Source organism: Channa argus, chromosome 8 (genome assembly GCF_033026475.1).
Source record: "Channa argus isolate prfri chromosome 8, Channa argus male v1.0, whole genome shotgun sequence".
Classification (NCBI taxonomy): domain Eukaryota; kingdom Metazoa; phylum Chordata; class Actinopteri; order Anabantiformes; family Channidae; genus Channa; species Channa argus.
The window spans coordinates 19,254,285-19,273,235 of record NC_090204.1 but is presented as its reverse complement, the minus strand read 5'-3'; the positions used below and the strand labels follow the sequence as shown (position 1 = coordinate 19,273,235).

Genomic DNA, 18,951 nt, shown 5'->3' with positions numbered 1-18,951 from the left:
GACAAATGGGTGTGCTGGGCATGTCAATAATTTCTATCATTTTTTCCCCAGGACGGATGCTTTCCCAGGTGTGCAAGTGCTAGTTAGCATCTCTGCACGTGTACTTGTTTGAGAATGTGAGCTATCAGTTGGCTTGTGTGAGCGTGGGGTTTTTTTTTTTTTTCATATTTTGTTTCCTCTCTTTGCCAAGAGCTCGAACCAGACTTGTCTGAATGCCAGTAGGGAGCTAATTGCATTGTCTCGTTAATAAATCAAGAGTTCTGCTCAAAGAGAGAGCACAGAATTAAGCATGTTTTCTCCAAAATGCCAACAAACAACCAGGCCTGACTAGGCTGAATGTAGACATACTGAACGAACACAAGATGTTGGTGGTACTGTTTTTGATCAAACGTGACCTTGACTGAAGCCATTTGCAAGGCCAACCTTCTCTTTCCCCTTTTCACCATTTTACATGTTGCTCGCTTTCTTGTTCCTCGTATCAGTTTGGAATCCGTCAATGAACACCTGACCAAACAAACCCCGAAAGCGAATTCCTGCTCACATTCAAATATGGCTCCAGCAAGTATCAGTATCTTATTCAACAGTTCTTCTTTTTCTGTCACACTTGCCTCATCCTCTTTTTTTTTTTTTTTTTTTTTTTGGTACCCTTTCATGACTGATTCTTTTTTTATCCATCCACCTGTGCTTTAAAGGCTTGGTTCCAGTTTTTGCAATGGAGAAATAAAGGAGGGGATACTGGTGCAATTGCAATTTTCCTTGTCCTATCTTCTGCTGTCTTCTCCTTTCTGTCCTTACAGTATGTCCTTCCTTCTCGTTTTATCTAATTTATTTTAGTATTGCCTGTTTCTCTTTGTACTTTGACTTCTCTCCACTCTTACCCTCCTCCCACTCTGCCCTTTCTTTCCTCTGCGTAGAATTTAAATCTGTTGTCATCGTGTGTCATGGCATTTCAAAGACTTGCTTTTCCCCAGAGAGCTTTATCCCATCTTAATATGAAAAGCAGGTGCAGCATATATTTTTTAGCTCCTCCGAATTTCACTTAGACAGCTGTTCACATTACTGTACAGTGTTGTTATGCTGGGATACTGTACTGAAGCACAAATGTATTCCCAGCTTATTAAAATCTCTCTTTGTGTAACGAGTGATGTTGCCTCTTCTCCTGATGGCTGATGATTCCTTGGATGTGCAGCTCTCTAAAAAAAAAGGCACAATCGATCACGAACTGACCTAATTCTGGTGCTTCCCCACATGAGACTAGTAATATTTTATCATGAATCTGAATCTTGGGTTGGGGAAAAAAACATCTATTAATAATATGGTTCATTTCTAAAATTTAACCATAGAATAGATATTTCAGTAAATAGTAAATTTATTTGGGCTAATTAGATAGAGTGCAACTGTAGCTTAGTTGGCAAGGCAGTCATCCACATACCACAGGGTCAGTGGTTCGATCCCCGGTCCACTCTATATGTTGAAGTGTCCCTGGGCACCCCCAACATCCAGCTGTGCCGTGCTGGTGCCGACCGGTAGAAATTGGGGAGGGTTCCATCAGGAAGGGCATCCAGCATAAATTTGGCGAGGACAAAAAATAAAAATACCAAATTTTGGGCTGATTAGATGGTGTCTTACATTTCTATGGTCTGCCTTGGTGTTTCTAAATATAGAAACTGGTATCAATCCTGAAAGTGAGTGATGCATATTCTAATATGTGTTGTACTTACAATATGCTTTGTGCTTGATTTCTAATTGTAGTTCATTTATACAGGCACTCCGAAATTTCATCATACTTTCTGCAGACATTTGACCAAAGCAGGAGCTCTCTGCTACAACTCGGTTCATAATTACTTAAATGCTGACCAAGACCTAAAAGGGGAACTCTGTCTTCGTGTCTTACTAGGCAGTTTCTCTATGAACTATTCAGGTCCACAGCACATTTTGAAGGAACACCTGATAATTATAAATGGCAGCGCAGAAGGTTTTATACATTTACATCAGTCATGGGTGTAGACTTGGGCTCAACTTTGACTGGAATAAAACAAACCATATTCTCCACAGTGGACAGGCTGGTCAACATGTCTGCAATTAACAAGGATCTGCATGATGGATAAACATATTTGCAAAGAGCAAATTGTAGCATGGATAACATTTTGTTATGTGTGCTGTCGTGCAGGCAATAAGGCAAAGGGTATAATCTGAAAGACTGCATTTTTGCCCATGCGGTATGGACTGAAACCCCCGATGACCTACATTTGTTAGCACAGTGACCAGCAGCTCTTCTGTGACTGAGTAAATATGATGTTTACATGTATCGTGAGCCTTTAAGCAGCCCCTCCTTTTAGTCAATCAAATGCCACTGTAAGGTAGACTTCTTTTGGACCAACCCTCTCTGAGGATACATTCAAATGATTTGTTGGAGTAAATTACTTCACTTAAAAAAATAATGCATTTACGTATTTATATGCAAATATCTGCCTTGATGTCAATATGTCAAAATGACTCTGGATGTGTTAAGATAACCCTTGGAATCTTCCTCTCCTAATTCTCTTGCGCCTCCAGCCCCAGACACCTGTAACATGGGCAGTTTACCTAATGGAGGCTGTGAGTACCTCTGCCTGAAGGCCCCTCAGATCACGGACCACTCCCCGAAGTACACCTGTGCCTGTCCTGACGGCATGGAACTGGGACCAGACATGAGGCGTTGTGCTATAGGTAAGTCGGTCACACAAGTTCAAGAGCACAAAATTCGAGAAATGTCTCTTGATACTACTAAAAGTCATCCACCTCCTGATTATATATTTATACATATCTATAAATAAATATTCAGCTTTAAACTATTCAGTACATTATACATGGATGGCTGGGGAAACGTCCCATTCCCTTACAGGCTGAAGGAAATACTACAACATTAGCTTTCAGTCTTGTCAGTTGCAATACAATCACTGCAATACAATCCCAAACATATTTATTCTTTAAATTCCTTATTTCAGCCCTAGAATATAACATTTTTTATATATTCACTAAATCCTTTTAACGTTATTTGCAAATTATACAGTAAACACAGAGAATTCTTTGCTTTATACATAGTAAAGTTTATATATTCCACCACATTGATATTTGTATGTGTCTCAAATCATAACAAGCTGTCTTGTTGATAATTACAGCTTTTATCCAAATCCAGCATTCACCATTTTTAGTTGTTATGGTGGATTTAAAAGCCAACTCCTCCGGAGTTTTTAGTACCTGAGCTTCTACTGAAACTGTCTTGGAAAGTGGGTCAGAGATTCTCCCGTCTTACTAGTGCTCCCAGCACACCTGCTTTTTGCTTGACTGGCCTTACTTGAACACCCAGCCGCCCTACATTCACAACATTTGTTAAGTCAGTGTCCTTATTGGACCAGCTCTGTTTTGCACACCGTGTTCAAACATGTGTGGAAAAAGCAGGTGATACAGATTAAAGAGAGAGAGAGGTGATGTGATGTATGTGGAGTCATCTGAAAAAAAGGATGAGAGCTGCAACATGGTCACTGAGTGTGCACAGAGAGCAGCTGAACATTTCCACTCTCAAAGTTTCTAATTGAGAGCGACTTCCTAATGCAGTTTGATATGCAGTATGCAATGCTTATCAAATTAAACATACTTTAGTGCTGAATGACTTCAGTTAAATTAGATTGATTTTTGATTAGATTGACATTTACCATTTTTTTGATACCTACAGTACAGCATCAGAAAACAGCTGTTGTAATCATTTTTGTCTCATTTCTCTCTGTAGTTCGACCCAAAATAACCACAACAGCTGCTCCAACCACCCCCACCCCCACTACCACCCCCACAACAACTCCCACTACAACAACCAGCACAACAGTTAGCACCACGACAGCTCCTAGTACAACCATAACAAGCACCTCTGCTGCCACCACACTCAGGCCCACAACCAGACGCCTCTCTACACAGGCCCCTGCTCAGACCCCCAGGAGCACCTCTACGGAGCAGCCTCGGACCCCCGCTGCCACAAGTACAGAAACCACAAGTTTCAGCAGCACAAGTCAAACATCAACATCCACCCACACTCCTCTGTTAGGCCTAGAGGCCCCGAACAGCATTCAGAGAGAGAGCAATGCTAACCTCTCCCACAGAGGTAAGGCTCATGGTGAGGATGATTGTGAGTTTGTGTAAACTGAGTGCACACATACTGTATGTGTGTGTTTACCACTGCCATCACTAAAGCTGCCTGCCAATAAAGCACTTACATCAGTTTCCCTCCTTTCTCTGGCTTCTCATCCCCTCTGTGTCTCTGTCTGACCACCTGACTGTTTGGTAAAAGCCAAAAGCCAGTCGTATTTTCTACTGACTAAATGTCTAATACCCCATAGCTTTTTTTGGGCTTAATACCGTGTGGTTAATTAGGTGATCATCCTTGCATTATTCACTTGTTTTATAGACCATAACAATATCGGCGGCTTCAGAGAGCATGACGAAAAAAGGTTCTGTTTGATAAATTGATATTGTAACCAGTCTAAAGCAAGACTTGTTTCTCACTATAACGAGGACAGTTTCTGTCCTCACACCAGGTTGATTATTTAGGAAGCAACTAAATTTTGAATTTGCAGAGGGCCAAAGCTGGGATACTTAAAGAGTGGGTGCAGGCTGCATGCTTATAGCAGGAACTAGCACATTCCGGAGGACAGACGGCTATTTACAGTGGATAGATTACCTGCTAGTCCTCATTCAGAAATCTAGTGGGCATAACATCTAAAGGACTTGATAAAGGTTTTAATAGAATTATTTCCTTTTAAATGCACAGTCAATAGTGTCTCATACTGACACAGACTTGCTCTCTTTCCTTCCTTCTTTCTTTCTTTGTTTTCTCTCTTGCACACACATACCAACACACTCTAGTGTTTCTTTTTGCTGTCTGTCCCCTATGAGCAGCCTGTAACTGAGCTGTCAGTGTAACAAATGACAGTCCCCTCCATTCTCTCCTTCCACCTCTCATCACTCATCCTTACATTCTGACAGCCTCGCTCACTCTCTTTGTCTTTCTCTCTCTCCTCTTCCCATTTCTCTCTTTCCACTTCTCATTTCGCTTTCACGCTCTAAAACTGGCAGCATTTTTAGTTAGTGCACCAATCGAGCTTTACTAGCATGCCAAAGAAAAAAAACAAAACACTTTACTGTTTGTTTCCCAGACAAATGGTGACAGCAGAATATAACAGCAGTAACATTGCTTTAAAAAGCCAAGCCAAGCAAAGACTTAAATATACATTAGAAAGTAGCACCACAAAACAAAATTGATACGCTGCTATGCTGCACACCACATGGTACAGTTTGATTTTAGCAGAAATCAGCTTTTGGTTTGGTTTTTTTTTTTCAAGCCTTTGCCAGATAGTCATTAAGAGGTAGTTGTAACTGTCAAACTACCTCATGTCCTCACGTCATTTGTTCCTTCTAATAGTAGAACGAACAAAAATCTTCCAATAAGTTTTTTTATTTGACTCGCTGTAATATTCTTTCTGAAAGACGGTGTATATGTGCAATACCAAAAAGGACAATGCAGTGACAAACACTATGTTAACAGCAAATATTTCAAATTAATACACGTGTGAATGACTATGACATATGGAAGAGTACATGCAATTCATAAGTTTAAAAGAAGTAGTAGTCAGCAAGTAAAAACTACTGTTTGAACTCAGATTTTATAATGTTGCATTTAAATTAGATACATTTCTGGTTATAATGAGAAACAGGAGACCAAGGGTTGATGTTAAAAAAAGTTATACAGATGGAAAGGGAAAAGGAAAGACAATGAAAGTTTTAAATGAGTGGGAGAGTAGAAGGTAAAAGAATTAGAGACATGGGGAGAACGGAGAAGTGAAAAAGACCAAGGAGTGAAACTCAAGATGGTTAAGGAATGAAAAAGAGACAATAAAGAGACCATGGAGCACCAAGTATGAACAAAGAGCAAAAAAGCACGACAGTCCAGCTTTTGAACGGGGGGGATGGGATTTGAGATGTGACACACTTTTGGTCAGGAAAACAGCATTTATAAGGATAAAAAAAACGAAGGCCAGATGGAAAAGAGGCAGGAAAGAAAGTGAAGTTTCTGGGAATTAAAGAGAATGGCAGCTAGTCACACACTTTGGGGCCCTGGGTTTTTTCAGAGTTAATAAGAATTACTAAGGAGCAGGAACATGTTTCCTCTAGTCTCTAAAGTTGCCAGCCTTCTCACCACACAAGTGCTCCAGATGAGAGGTGGAGCAGACACGGATGAGAAAATGGGGCATGAGCAAGACACATCTCCAAACCTTCAGGCCGTGTGCTGTAATTTTCAACTCGGTGCACACTGTCAAGTTTGTAGGCATCAGCTGTTACAGGTGCGTGCTGCTGTGGCTGGCATGGGGAAGCGAGGAATAAACCATAGTTTCAGGAGAAGAAAAATCAAACTGCTGGTACACACAGCTCTTAAACACCCATCAGGCATTACATTAATTACACCTCTGCAATTTAATGCAATCCAACACTGCAGCACTGCCGTGAATTCTACTAATGCAAGGTTATGATTTCTCAGTTTTTAGGTTGAAACTGTCAGAGAGGTGATAATTCTACTCTCTGTCAAAGTGGGAAGTGAAGTTATACTGGAGTATATTATAAGAAGACGTGGTTCTGAAGTTTTGACCACCATAGTTAAAATTGAGAAGGGGGGGGGCAAAACATTATAACCACCTGTACTTAATGTTGTGCCTAATCTTTGCACTTCAGCAATATGAAACAAGAATATAAAATGAAGTTTTACTCCAAAAGGAGAAACATTAAAACAGAACTGACACCAAACTGAGAAATGTAACAAAGAAATGTCGATATGACTGAATAGTTGAGTCAACTTAATATATATTAGATTTACTGAACACAGTTTTTTAGTTAACGCAACTGAGACAGTTTTACAGTTTTCAAAACTCCTAAAACTAAGTCACACTAACATAACATTTCAACCGAGTTATATCAGTAAAAATCCGTTTCCAAGGCAGCCGGGGGGAAACTCATGTTGGCAAGTTCACCAAACTTGAAATGATTACAGCAGAGAACCAAGTAAAAAATCTGAAGTCGCCCTTTATTTGGACCGTGTTAGAAAAAAATGTGAATTTTAATTGTTAGGATGCCTATCTTTTGATTTGCCATAAATAACATATGAATGATAATAAGGTTTACATTTTAAAAAGTCAGATATAGTCCCTGTCAGTATAAATAAGGACGTTTACATAGAGGCAGACACCAGAAAATACTATCTGAATTTAAACTCCCCAGCAATAATAACCTTAATGAAGCTGAGAGAGATTCTTCCTTGTCTTCCTCATTTTCCCTCTCTGCCTTCACCTTTTCAGACTTCTTCTTTCATAACTGCTACTTTAATAAGATTTTGTTAATCCACCTTTTAGAGTCTTAGAGCCCATTGGACGTCAGTCATACTTTAGGAAAAGCCCAATGCACTTCTGCTGAATCAGTAGTAGTGGGAAGCTTCACTGTGCTGTCTGAAGTCTTGTCAACCCCACTGTGACTCTTAATCTTATGTCAGCAGTTGCTTCTAAACACGATTGCATTTGTCAGTGAAAATGTATGTCTTCATTTTACTGAATGTCCTATCAGTCACATCCCATTTGTGTTTTTTTTTTTACCATGCACACATGTCCACAGTCGCTTTACAACAGAAGCCAGGACCAGCGTTGTGATTTCTTGTGTTAATCTTCCTCCCTAGACTTCATTATGGCCATCTGATCACACTTTGGCTAATGACGAGCCCCTGCTTCTAATAGCAGTGTTGGGAGCTGGATTAATGTCAAAGCTCCACACCAGCCTGTTGGGGTTAGAGTTGAAGGAGAATGTGGATGAAAAATAAACACAAGGTTTATTTCTCACAACATATAAAAAAGAACAGAAAAGAAAAAACTTTATATGTTAAAGTTGGTCGCCTGCAGTATCCCAGTATTTTTAAACACTTAAATTATGTGTCGTTGTTTTTTAATTTATTTGACACATTTCGTGTTGAATTTTAAAAAATTTCCTCTTGCTTTAATATGCAGTGAGAGATGTGATTCATCAACATGTCATTAACACTTGCTGTTGTCCGCAGTCCAAAGTCTCATCAGATGGATTCTCTGTCCTTATATTATGCAAATATGTTTTTTTCATCATGCTGCTGTAGCAAACTTCTTTCTCCCACTAGCAAGGCCTTTGAGGAGGGTGTCTCAGAACAAAATGTTCTTATTTTTTCTTTCTGTTCATCTCAGCTGCGAGTGATCACTACCTCATAGGTAACAACATCACAGTGGCCGTTCTGGGGATAGTCATTCCCATCAGTGAGTACTCTTGACTTTCTCGCTGTGTTGTTTTTGCTTTCTGCCTGCTTGCTTCTCCTTCCTCGCTCTTGTGTGTCTGCTTGTCGCTCAAGTCCTGCATGTTGTGTGTGTGGATGGGATGTTTAAGGTGTCTGGCATTGTGTGTGTGACTGAGTTTTGAGGTGTGTTTGCTTCCACCTGACTGGTTAATGTAAGTATATGTTTGATTTAAAAAAAAAAAAAAACATCTTGTGTCTTTGGAACCTGTGCAGTGATGCTTGAGCACAAAATAATAGTTAAGTAATTGAGAAAATGGACTGATCTGTGGTATTATGCAGGAATAGCTTCCTGGCTGCCAGCTAGAAAATAGATAAACAGTAAACATGTCAGTCAGCAGTGGCCAGTGCACATTATGCCATTAGTAATGAGATTTGTGCAAATGGGAAATTCAGTTCATTTTTTTGTCATAACATTAGACCAGCTGCTATGGCATTAAAAGCCTGTGTTCCCACTCTGATCTTCCACTATGCTCACACTGCAATCAATCCAGTGCTCTGACCTATTTCGGTGACCCAGTGAACTGAGAATGGGTTTAACAGTTGCTGGAATCAGTTTTTGAACCAAATAAGAGATTAATGAGACAAAACGATGTATTTGGCTTGGAGCGATGGAAACTCCTGACCCCAGAAAAATTGTTAATGTAGATTTAGGGTGAAAAAAAAAAACTATTAGACTACTGGAGAAAACCATACTAATAAAAGGTTGGCATGCAAAGAGAAAGCCAGTTATTACAATAAAACCAGCTTAGTAAAGTTAATCTATTCTGTTAGCTCTGATTAAAATCGGATTTTTATGAAAGTATTTAATACTTTCATGCCTAAATGAAAAATCAGCTGATTGTGCAAATGACCTTATGCATATGTCGCTAATTGGCATTTCTTTCATCCCTATAACCAGTAGTTTAATATGTTATGGGAGCTTTAAAACATCGTAAAGCATTTTTTTCCCTTTTTTTATTCTCACCAATCGAGATATCAGCTCATTAAAATAACCCCCGAAACTGTTAACCCCTTCCACTCCATACCTCATTCTGTCCTTCTGCCATTGATTGCAGCTATAAATCCCTTCAGTTCTGCATTTCTGGCAGCTTTGGAACATTAATTATTGCTGCAAGCACACGAGGGCCAGATTTCTGCACCCCACTTCTCTGCTGAGCGCACCACGCCCACCCACAGCTCCACAAGGGAAAACAGCCGAACAATGATGATCAGTATTTAGCTAAAGTCAGGCTTTTATACCACTCCCTAATTAGAGTGAACTAATCTAAATGAGTAAGAAGCACATACTTGTGAGTACTTGAGAGTCCGGGGTTTCCTACCAAGGTAAGCAGGGATGTAAAATGCCTATCCAACAAAAGAGCAATTAGATGGAGCTTCCACAGGGGATGCAGACACATCGATGGATGTGGACATAAACCCCTCCACACCCCTGCACACACTTGTTTTATCTGTCTGCACTCACAAACCTCTGGTTTGGCTGCTGGTCTCTCACTGCACACACATACACACACACTTGTACTCATATAGGTGCATTATGCACACAAATGTCCTACAGGGAAGCTAGGCAGTCATGCTGATATGGTAATGAGAGCAGAGAGACAGAGCTTATCTCAAAGCCTCCAATCTCCCTCTATGTTTCCTTCCCTCTCTTTCCCCTGTCCATTGTCCTCTCACAACCCCATCCAGCAACACCAGAGTTGGTTCGTCTGCCGATAGTAGATAATCTTTATTTTATTTATTAATTTTGCCTAAGCAAATTATAAATCATAGCCCAAATGTATCACAAGGATAACATGCTAACGGCAGGTAAGAAACCTTCCTGGACTAATTATTAAAAAAAAACCCACAAAACCCTAAATATTGCAGAATGCAACAGGATTTAATAGAAAATGTGTGAAATAATCTTCGTGTGTGCATACAGTTGTGTTTGAGTGTGGGTCCTGGAAGAGGGATTTATACTGTACATGTGTGTGAAGGTGCATGCAGCCATTCATTATGTTTCTGTGTGTTTTGGTCATTCTGTAAGATTTGCACTGGGAGTGGATGTACTGTAATAGTATGCAAACATTCACTATGAAGGCTCATTGTTTTTTTTTTGTTGTTGTTGTTGAAAAACTACTAAATTCTTTAATGTGATGATGGGTACACAGCGTTTCCTACAGGCAACTGTTTAGCTGAGATGGTTATCCACCCATCACTTGGTTTTAAATGTCCTAAGTCATAGCCACATTCACTAAATACTGGATTTTCTGAGTGAAACGAAACGGAAAGGTTGGCAGTTTATCCTGAAAAGCAAAGTGAATGTTTTATGAATCTAGCCAAAATGCTCTTTGTTTCTGATCAAATGTGCCATCTCCTGTCCAACACTGCCAGAAATGCCACTGTTAAATGATTTTTCCCCAAGCATCCAAGAAATGTAGCTTTCTGCAAGAATATGCTGATGTGACACTTTAGATGCAAGTGTTTACAGTACAGCAAGTGATTTTTTTTTCAACTTAATAAAAGTATTAATAAAAGTTTCTAGATATAAAAACAGCTTTACATTAGATTATTAGGATTTTTAATAAATTTAGAAAAAATAATGAGCCTTTGCTACATTGGGGAAAGTGTGTGTGTGTGAGTGCCTTAAGCGCCGCTCTGTGTCCCCTGGGCTGTGTTAACGCTCCCGCCGTGTGTTGTTGTTGTGTGTGTTAAACACATGCAGTCCCTATCCTTGCCACAGTGGTCATTGGATTACTCTGCACCGGCGGGTACCTGGTTTGGCGCAACTGGCGGCGGAAGAACACCAAGAGCATGAATTTCGACAACCCAGTTTACCGCAAAACCACAGAGGACGATGACGACGAAATCCACATCGGGCGACACAGCGAGTCCATCGGTCACGTCTACCCAGCAGTGAGTGGCAGCCACAGTCAGCCATTCTTGGCACTTCCTCTTGGGGGCGGCATCACAGACAACAACTCTCACTGGTATTCAGGGGCGCCAATGCTCTCCAGCGGCAAATGAATGAAGCTGCAGAGCCAAGGAAGGAGTTCGGAATTTGACAGGATGTGCTGGGGTTTGGAAAAGCCCGTTTGTTGTATTGTAGGCCTGGTAGGAAGAAAGAACAGGCTTGCGCACGCACACATGCTCAGTAATCAGTACATTCATACACAGACGTAAGCCCTTCACCATAACCCCATGATCACTTCTTTCACTGTCACTGGCCATAACCATACAGTACATACATTAATCTATATCCCACCCTTGTCACCACCAACCTGCCATCCCATTCATTTATACATGGCACAAGTTTTTCTAGTTGTTAAAGTGTGTTTTACTGGGAAACAGATGGTTTTAACAAAAGTCATATATTTTTGAGATCCCTTTTAAGGAAGAAAGAGGACTAGTTTTATAGTCGCTGTCGGAAGCTGAGTGAAAGGACATCAGAGCACAGGACTAGACCACTCTGCGTATAATTGAATAAACTGAGTCGATAGGAGCATGGCCCTTATGTGCATTTTATGTTTTCATTACAGTGCAAATAAGACATGAAAGACAAAAAGAGAGCACAAATCAGTACCAAGGACAGTTCAAAACTAAATGTATCCTATTCAATCTGCAATTGTAGCAACTACAGTATAAATCTCAGTGTCCTGGGTCGTGGACTGTCTTGAGGATTTCCCATTTTGCTTTTTCTACCAACTCAAGGACACAATACCCGAATGATTCGTATTCAAATGCGGTTAAATTAGAGGGTGCCGTCAGGACGCTTTATTATTTTTTAAGTATTGTATATATTCATTGTTTTAGGTATAGGAGAGCAAGCAGGAAAGGGCATCCAAAGAGGATTATGGAAGGATGGGAGTCGAGTGCTTTGATCAGTTGGCATGGTAACAGATTTCTTTGTGTTGCTCTGGAGAGAAAGGAGGCAAAGAATTCTGGGAATCATTGGCATGATGACAGGCTGGAAACACAAACACAAACACACACACGCACACACACACTCAAAACAGGTGCACAAGTGTGTGATATTAAGATTCAAGGTCGAAGTAACAACAGCCCTCAGTGAAAGGCTGCAAAGAAGGAACTACTCTCCCTCTCTCGTCTCCCCGTTTTACCATTTACTTCTGCATAAATGTCTTATATTATCTTTTCATCTTTTTACTTGTTTTGTTCCCCTCCTGTCATCCTCTATCCTCTCCTTTCGGGGCATTGTGGTGACGCAGACAGCCAGAGAAATCAGGCTGGCATTATATGTGGGCCAGACATGTGCAGCCGTAGGCAAGCATCCTGCATTCCTCGCATAGAAGCAGCCAGGGAAGGAGGGAAAGAACAGAGGGGGGGAAATTGGGGAGCGCAGAAGAGGAAGGTCAAGGAAAGGAACTGCAAGCGGGAAAAAGAGTGGAAATATATGAAACTGCCATTTGTTGGCTCTCTAGCTAGACTCCTTTCCTCCTCTTTTTTTTTTTTTTTAGTCTTCTCTGTTTTCTATCTTACTTCTTTCTGCATTTCCTCTATCAGGCCATTGTGTTAACACTTTTTATCTGCTGTTTGCAGCGCGTGGCACTCAGTCTGGAAGATGATGGCTATCCCTGAGGGGATGGGGGATGCAGTCTGCTCCCCCCCCTCTCCCAATCCTATCCTGGCCCCTCCTCTCACCACATCCTCTACACCTCTACACTACAATGAGGCCAGTACAACGCAGAGGAGAAAGAGAAGGAGTCCAATATTGTCTCCCCTTTTTAAGGAGCAGGGATGACATGTAACTACTTGTAAATCCCCCTTTCTCTCTTTCATACTTTCTCCACTGGAGTAACATTACTACCACTACTAGCCACTACACTGCTTCCTTTAGTGCTAGTTAGTAGTACACTCTGCTCCACTCCTCTCTTTCCTCTGCCTCTTGTTAGCAGTAGTGGTGTGTAAAATGCTGCTTGATGATATTGTTTAAACTAACCTCGGCTGTCTCAGTGCACATTGTAAATGGAAGGCTGCCTGGCCACTGTACATGAGGAAAAAAGCCAGCATGCATTATTTTTAATTTCTCATATTCAGTCTTTTTATTTATTCTGATGTTTGCTGTTGTAAATTATGTAATGCACATCTTTCCGAACACCGTGCTGAAGCCAGGATATCCAACAGTTTGCAGGGATGGAAGTTCCCCTTGAGTTGACAAACCAAGGGCAGTGCCATCCTTTTTCACACCCAGCCCCTAAGATTTGCCCCCTGACATACTGTATGTAGCGTGGCAAATCTGAATATAGCCGAGGGGAAAAGAGACAGAAAAACCGATGGGGCTGTCTGCGTGTTTGGAGGTGATTTTAGGGTGAAGGAGTAGTTTTGTTTTCTTTGAGGGGAATAGAAAGATTTGTGCCACCAGAGGGTAGTGCCTCAAGGCAAAGAGCAGCAGGGCAGAAAAGACAGAGGATTACGGGTAATCCTCCCTCCCGGTGTCAAAACAATATGCGTACAGTTGATAATGAACTTGGGATTGTTTGCTCCTTTGTGGCATGTATTACAATTTATTTGTTTCATTTGTCGTTGCCGTCGTCATTTCATTTGTTCATGGCTTGCGTTCATGTTTTTGTCTGCTACCATCAGTCTTCTGAAGGTACAGCCTAAAATCTGGACAGCATAGAGTAAAAACCTCAGTGTGATTATTTTACCGACGTGGATAAAACTTTGAGGTACTGAGATCTGTGAGCAACCTCCACGTGGCGCATGAACACATAAATTCTTCTGTTTGTTTATTCTTATTTATTTTAATTAGAAAAACCGGGCATTTGTGTGTTTCCTGATGTTTATTAGATGGATGTGTATATATTTGTAAGCAGAGTTGCACGTACTGTCAGAATCCTGTAGACTTTAAGTATAAGATAATGAAGAATGACAGAGCATCAGAGAGTTTAAGTTTGAAGTGAAGATTCAGTTGCACCCTAAAGTAAGGTTGTAAACATTGAGATACCTGACAGACTGAGAAAGCAGTAAATTAGTGGAGCAACAACACAGCATTTTATTGTGATGCTGAAACCAATAGACAAGGAGTTTTGTTTTTGCTGCATTTTGGGCTCTACAGTAAGTAAGTATTTACTGCTTTGGTTTAATGGGCCCCATCTTTACTATACTTTCAAACCCTTGCCCAACCCGGACATTTGCGTTTGAACACATGCTCAGCATCCACTCCCATGCTATAACAGCACTGGTTTCTGTGATTCACGGCCTTAACTTAACTGCCACATCCTTTCTCTCGTTCTAACAATGTGGCTGTGTGGATTTTGGAGGAGATGGCGTGGAAAAAAGCCCACATTTAGAAGAAAATCACTTTCTGCTGTCACTGAGTGTTGAGCGCGCTTGTGAGTAGCCTCGTTTTGTATGAACAGATGAGTAATACGCCAAGGTTGACTGAGCCAAGCACTGATTTGATTTGAAAGCTGGATAGAGAGGAAATGTGTAAACCAGCGTAAAGAGCTGATCTTCCATTGGCTTGCCACAGATATGCTTCCAGCTCGCTGAATCAGATGGAATTTATGCACAGTGATTATTGCAATAATTGCTCATGGTGTGTTGTAACAGTGAATTAATAGAATCTGTTATGGCAGAATAAGAGTGTAGCAGTTTGAAGTAGTGAAGGCAAATTAACAATCCTCGGGCAACCACCGAGGAGGAAGTGAGACGACAGAAACGCTTACAAGAGACAGAAGGTAGGAAGGGACTAAAGACTGATTGTATGTGAACAGTTTTGTACAAGGAAGATAAATAGTCCGCCATTTATTTTGCTGATGCGGTGTCTCGGTGTTCTGACATTCAGGTCCCCTCACCTCCCCCGGAAGGATGAGGCTCTTTGCTCTCAGTTTATGATGCACAGTGGGCAATTTGTGTGTACTGCATGTGACAAGTGGCATGTTAGACAGATAGATTACAGTCCACTTTTAGCACTTCACTCCCCTACTCCTCTGTCACTAATGAAGCCGGCTCGAGCCCATCTTCCTTCATCTTAACCATGTACAGAGGAAGTAAAGCAAATTACTGCACATTGCACAGAGGGGTAGACTGTGACCTGCTCAGCATGATCCTGGGTGGTTTGACGGGGCCCTGCACTGCAGGATTTGGAATCAAATGTATTAAAAAGCTGCATTCCGGCATCAAACAGCCATAAGAAAATTGAAGTAAAGCAAGAAAGCCGAAGATGACGATGTCGGGAGTCAAATACAGTACTGTGTATCTTTTAATTTAAGATGAGCTGGGTTGCAACAATGGGCTGAGTCAGCTTTGAGCCCCACACTTTCCTTCATGTCTGTGGTTGCATCGGAGTTCTACACTGAGGGTTAGAAACCTCGAGGATAAATTGCTTATTTATCGGGGTGACTGAGCGTGGTCTTGTAGAAAGGTTATTAGCGCTACAGTGTGAGGACAGATCTGCTGGGAACTTTGTGGCCCTCTTTGAATGCAGCCATCTCCACTAAAGGACACTCAAAAAGTCCAGATGGGGACTTGTGTCATTCATCCTACAGTAAGTAGTGAGAGACGCAGAAGACATAATATGCTGTACTTTCCCCATATTCTTTCCCTCTTTGTCCATATTTCCATGGCTCACTTAGACTCTAACCAGGGTGCTAATTTCAGCGTCGTCATACTGTTCAGCCCCATAAACAACTGGCTGAATTGAATATGTCTATGAAAAATGCACTGTTTTTGTGCTGATTGTGTTTGTTACTCGCGGTACGTTTTTACGTTGATTTATTTGATGTCTTTCAGTGTTAACCCAGTAGCTGCTGCTTAGGAGAATTATGTGCAATGTGAAACAACGTCTTGCACGCAGGTACAAGCCAGTGCACTTTAGCTTGTTTTCTTCCACGGTGTCTTCAATTGAATTTCATGTGTATCCACTGTACTTTGAACTTTTGACATTGTTAAACACTGACTATTTAGAGCCAGATGCACCAGCAGTTTGGGAATTTTTTATTTAGCCAAGCTTGTTTACAACAGATCCAACTGTTACTTAGGACTTAAATCCAGTAACAGTCAGGTGTAACTGTCATAAACTGTTAACTGATCCAAATGACAAAGCTGATGTTCGCTTCCTAATATATTGCTCATTTAGGTTGCCATTTATGACATAAACCAGGAGGGATTTAAATTCCATTCAACAACTCACCTCAAGTAATAGAGAATAAATGACCTCCCTTAGATTAGTGAGGAATTGTGTTAACCTCTGACTCTGAAACACATTTCTACTGAACGTTATGCATATATAATGTACATAAGTGTAAAGACAAAACATGTCTTTGCTTTTGCAGAAATATGTAGGTAAATATTACTTTTGGATGTTGTAGTACGCTGGCTTCCTGTTTGCGTAGTTGCGTGATTGCTTTTTCTCTGGCAACACTACATCTGTTTACTGGCAATGTCCATTCCTACAGTCTTTACTTGTGTTAATTCCCACTGTAGGAAATAACAAGTTAGAAACTTCCTTGTAACAATGAACTTTTGTAGAACTTTACATGTTTGTCTTTGCTTATTCATTGAAATATTCAACTTCTTATTTAAATTATTGCACAAGCGAAGCATTTCGAAATTCCTATTGTACAATAGGCAGCTTACAACCAGAACAAGTCGAACTAAATTATGTCACTTAACTGTGACAAGTTGTCATCTCAGTTAATTTTCTGAGAAAGATGTTACATATTATTAGTTGATCTAAGCAGCTACTTACAGTCCTGATAACCCTTAATCTACTGTAACTGTGTGATGTAATTAGTGTTCCTGATTTGTGCTTGTTGCCTGTCCTCCTGCTCTCTGCACTCTTCTAATCCCGTCTCTTCTGAGCAAAGAATCGGTCTCATGCTGCTTTAGCCAGGATGCACCTACTGCTTTCTGTCATTACTTACATCACTCACGTTTCTCCTACACTCGACAACTGCATGCACTGTAATCTGTGACTCTAAAAGTCCTCTTGTTGTTGTTCTACGGCTGAATTTAACTTCAGAAAGCGACGTCAGTGTTGCTGCTTTCTCAGTGCTTTCATTCTTTCATTCTCTTGTCCTCCCATCTCCATCCTAACCATTAACATCTTTCCTTTGGCAAGGGCTATGAGTCTTTGGGTAGACAGACAGACACACACACTGGAGGCATGCAAAATGAAAAACACTGGAGGAAATAATGTGGAACCCCCAGAAGCCCCCAGAGCTGAGAAACAATGCCCTCCTGATTGGTAAGCGGTGAACAGATGAACAAGCACGCTTAGCCAGGAGAAGCAGCCCCCCCCCCCTCCCCCCTCCCCCTGCCAGTTTTTGACTCTCACAGACTTGCCTGGCATTTAGCTCTTGTTGACCCAGTGACTCTCCTGCACCAACTGGTTCCTCTTATTATCATGTGGTTTTTTTGGACTGTGTGTGTAAGTGAGTTGTAGTCGTTTCCTCTGTCTTTCTCCTCAACAGTCCATTCCCAGTTTCGACCTACTTGATGTTTGATTACTTGAAAGGCAAAGCTGAGTCGCCTACAATTTTGTACCTGTAAAAGGAAGGCTGGGGGAGAAGATAATGAGGGAGACCTTGTGGAATTTGTTTGTGTGAATTTTTTTATGGGTTGGGATGATGATAAACAGGGGCAACATTTTGATAAATAATGGTTACTCATTTGGATATTTCACTAAAACTGAATTTAGTAAAAGAAAATTGCTGCAAAAACAAACTATTGGCTTGTTTTTTTGTCTACCTGCATTTCTCAAACTGTTGCTGATGTGTCATTGCCTGCAAGAAAATCTCAAAAACCATTTGGGGCCCTGTCCATTCCACAGCCATACGACAGGCATTTTTCTACGCTGTTTGTTGCACAAAACTTTTCAAGAAGCCTTCTGCACTGTGTAAAGAGTTCTTAGGAGGGGAGGGGAGGGGGGGGGGGGGGGGGGGGGACGGGAGGTGATCCAATGGTTTAGTCCAATGGTTTTGAATCATGACTTGTAAATACGTTTTCATACAGCAAAAACCTTTTTGATAATGTTTTAATTGTATCTGTAAAAATGATGTACATAAACCTCTGGGGTAAAAAGGAGTGTAGACTATATATGAATTTATTTGTACACAAGAGCACTGGATTTCTTTACTACTTGATTGTAACTAAAATTAATAATCTGCCAAAGTGTTTATATTTTACTTTTTCCTCCTGTGTGTTCCATTTGTTTGTGTTTTTGCTCTTTAACAGCACTGCAGATTTTTAGTGTCCTGTTGTATTTAATTCTGTTGAATAGATTTTTTTCTTTTTTCTTTTTTTTAAACAGAGGGGTTATTGTTTAATTTATTGGTGCCTTGTTTTGTGCTCCTGTATACTTTTACTCTGTTTCTCTGTGTTATGTGTCTGATGGGGGGCAAGGGGGTTAAGTGGCGGGTTGGTGTGGGGGGGGGGGGTAAAACCTTAGCAACTTCTGTACTTACATGGAATATGTGTACTGTATGCCAAAATGGTCTCACTCACGTTTCTATGAAATCAAGCTGTTGATAAATATCTCTATATATTGATATATTAAATTTGTAAAAACTGTCCAACTGTAGTGTTGACACCTTTTATTATGTGTCTTTCTGGGCGGG

General features: G+C 40.8%; 1 protein-coding gene across 11 annotated transcripts in view; it reads left to right on the top strand.

Annotated features, from left to right (window-relative positions):
- Nucleotides 1-18,904, top strand: part of lrp8 (low density lipoprotein receptor-related protein 8, apolipoprotein e receptor) — a 154,750-nt gene extending 135,846 nt beyond the window's left edge. For 4 of the 11 annotated variants that reach the window (XM_067513188.1, XM_067513189.1, XM_067513180.1 and 1 more), the window contains 4 exons: nt 2,557-2,709; nt 3,770-4,147; nt 8,280-8,348; nt 11,091-18,904. In XM_067513188.1, the coding sequence (XP_067369289.1) occupies nt 2,557-2,709; nt 3,770-4,147; nt 8,280-8,348; nt 11,091-11,392 (902 nt within the window). In that variant the 3' untranslated portion in view covers nt 11,393-18,904. The remainder of the gene's footprint in view (nt 1-2,556; nt 2,710-3,769; nt 4,148-8,279; nt 8,349-11,090) is intronic. The other 7 variants (XM_067513187.1, XM_067513186.1, XM_067513183.1 and 4 more) reach the window with 7 other exon arrangements.
- Nucleotides 18,905-18,951: the final 47 nt, after the last annotated feature.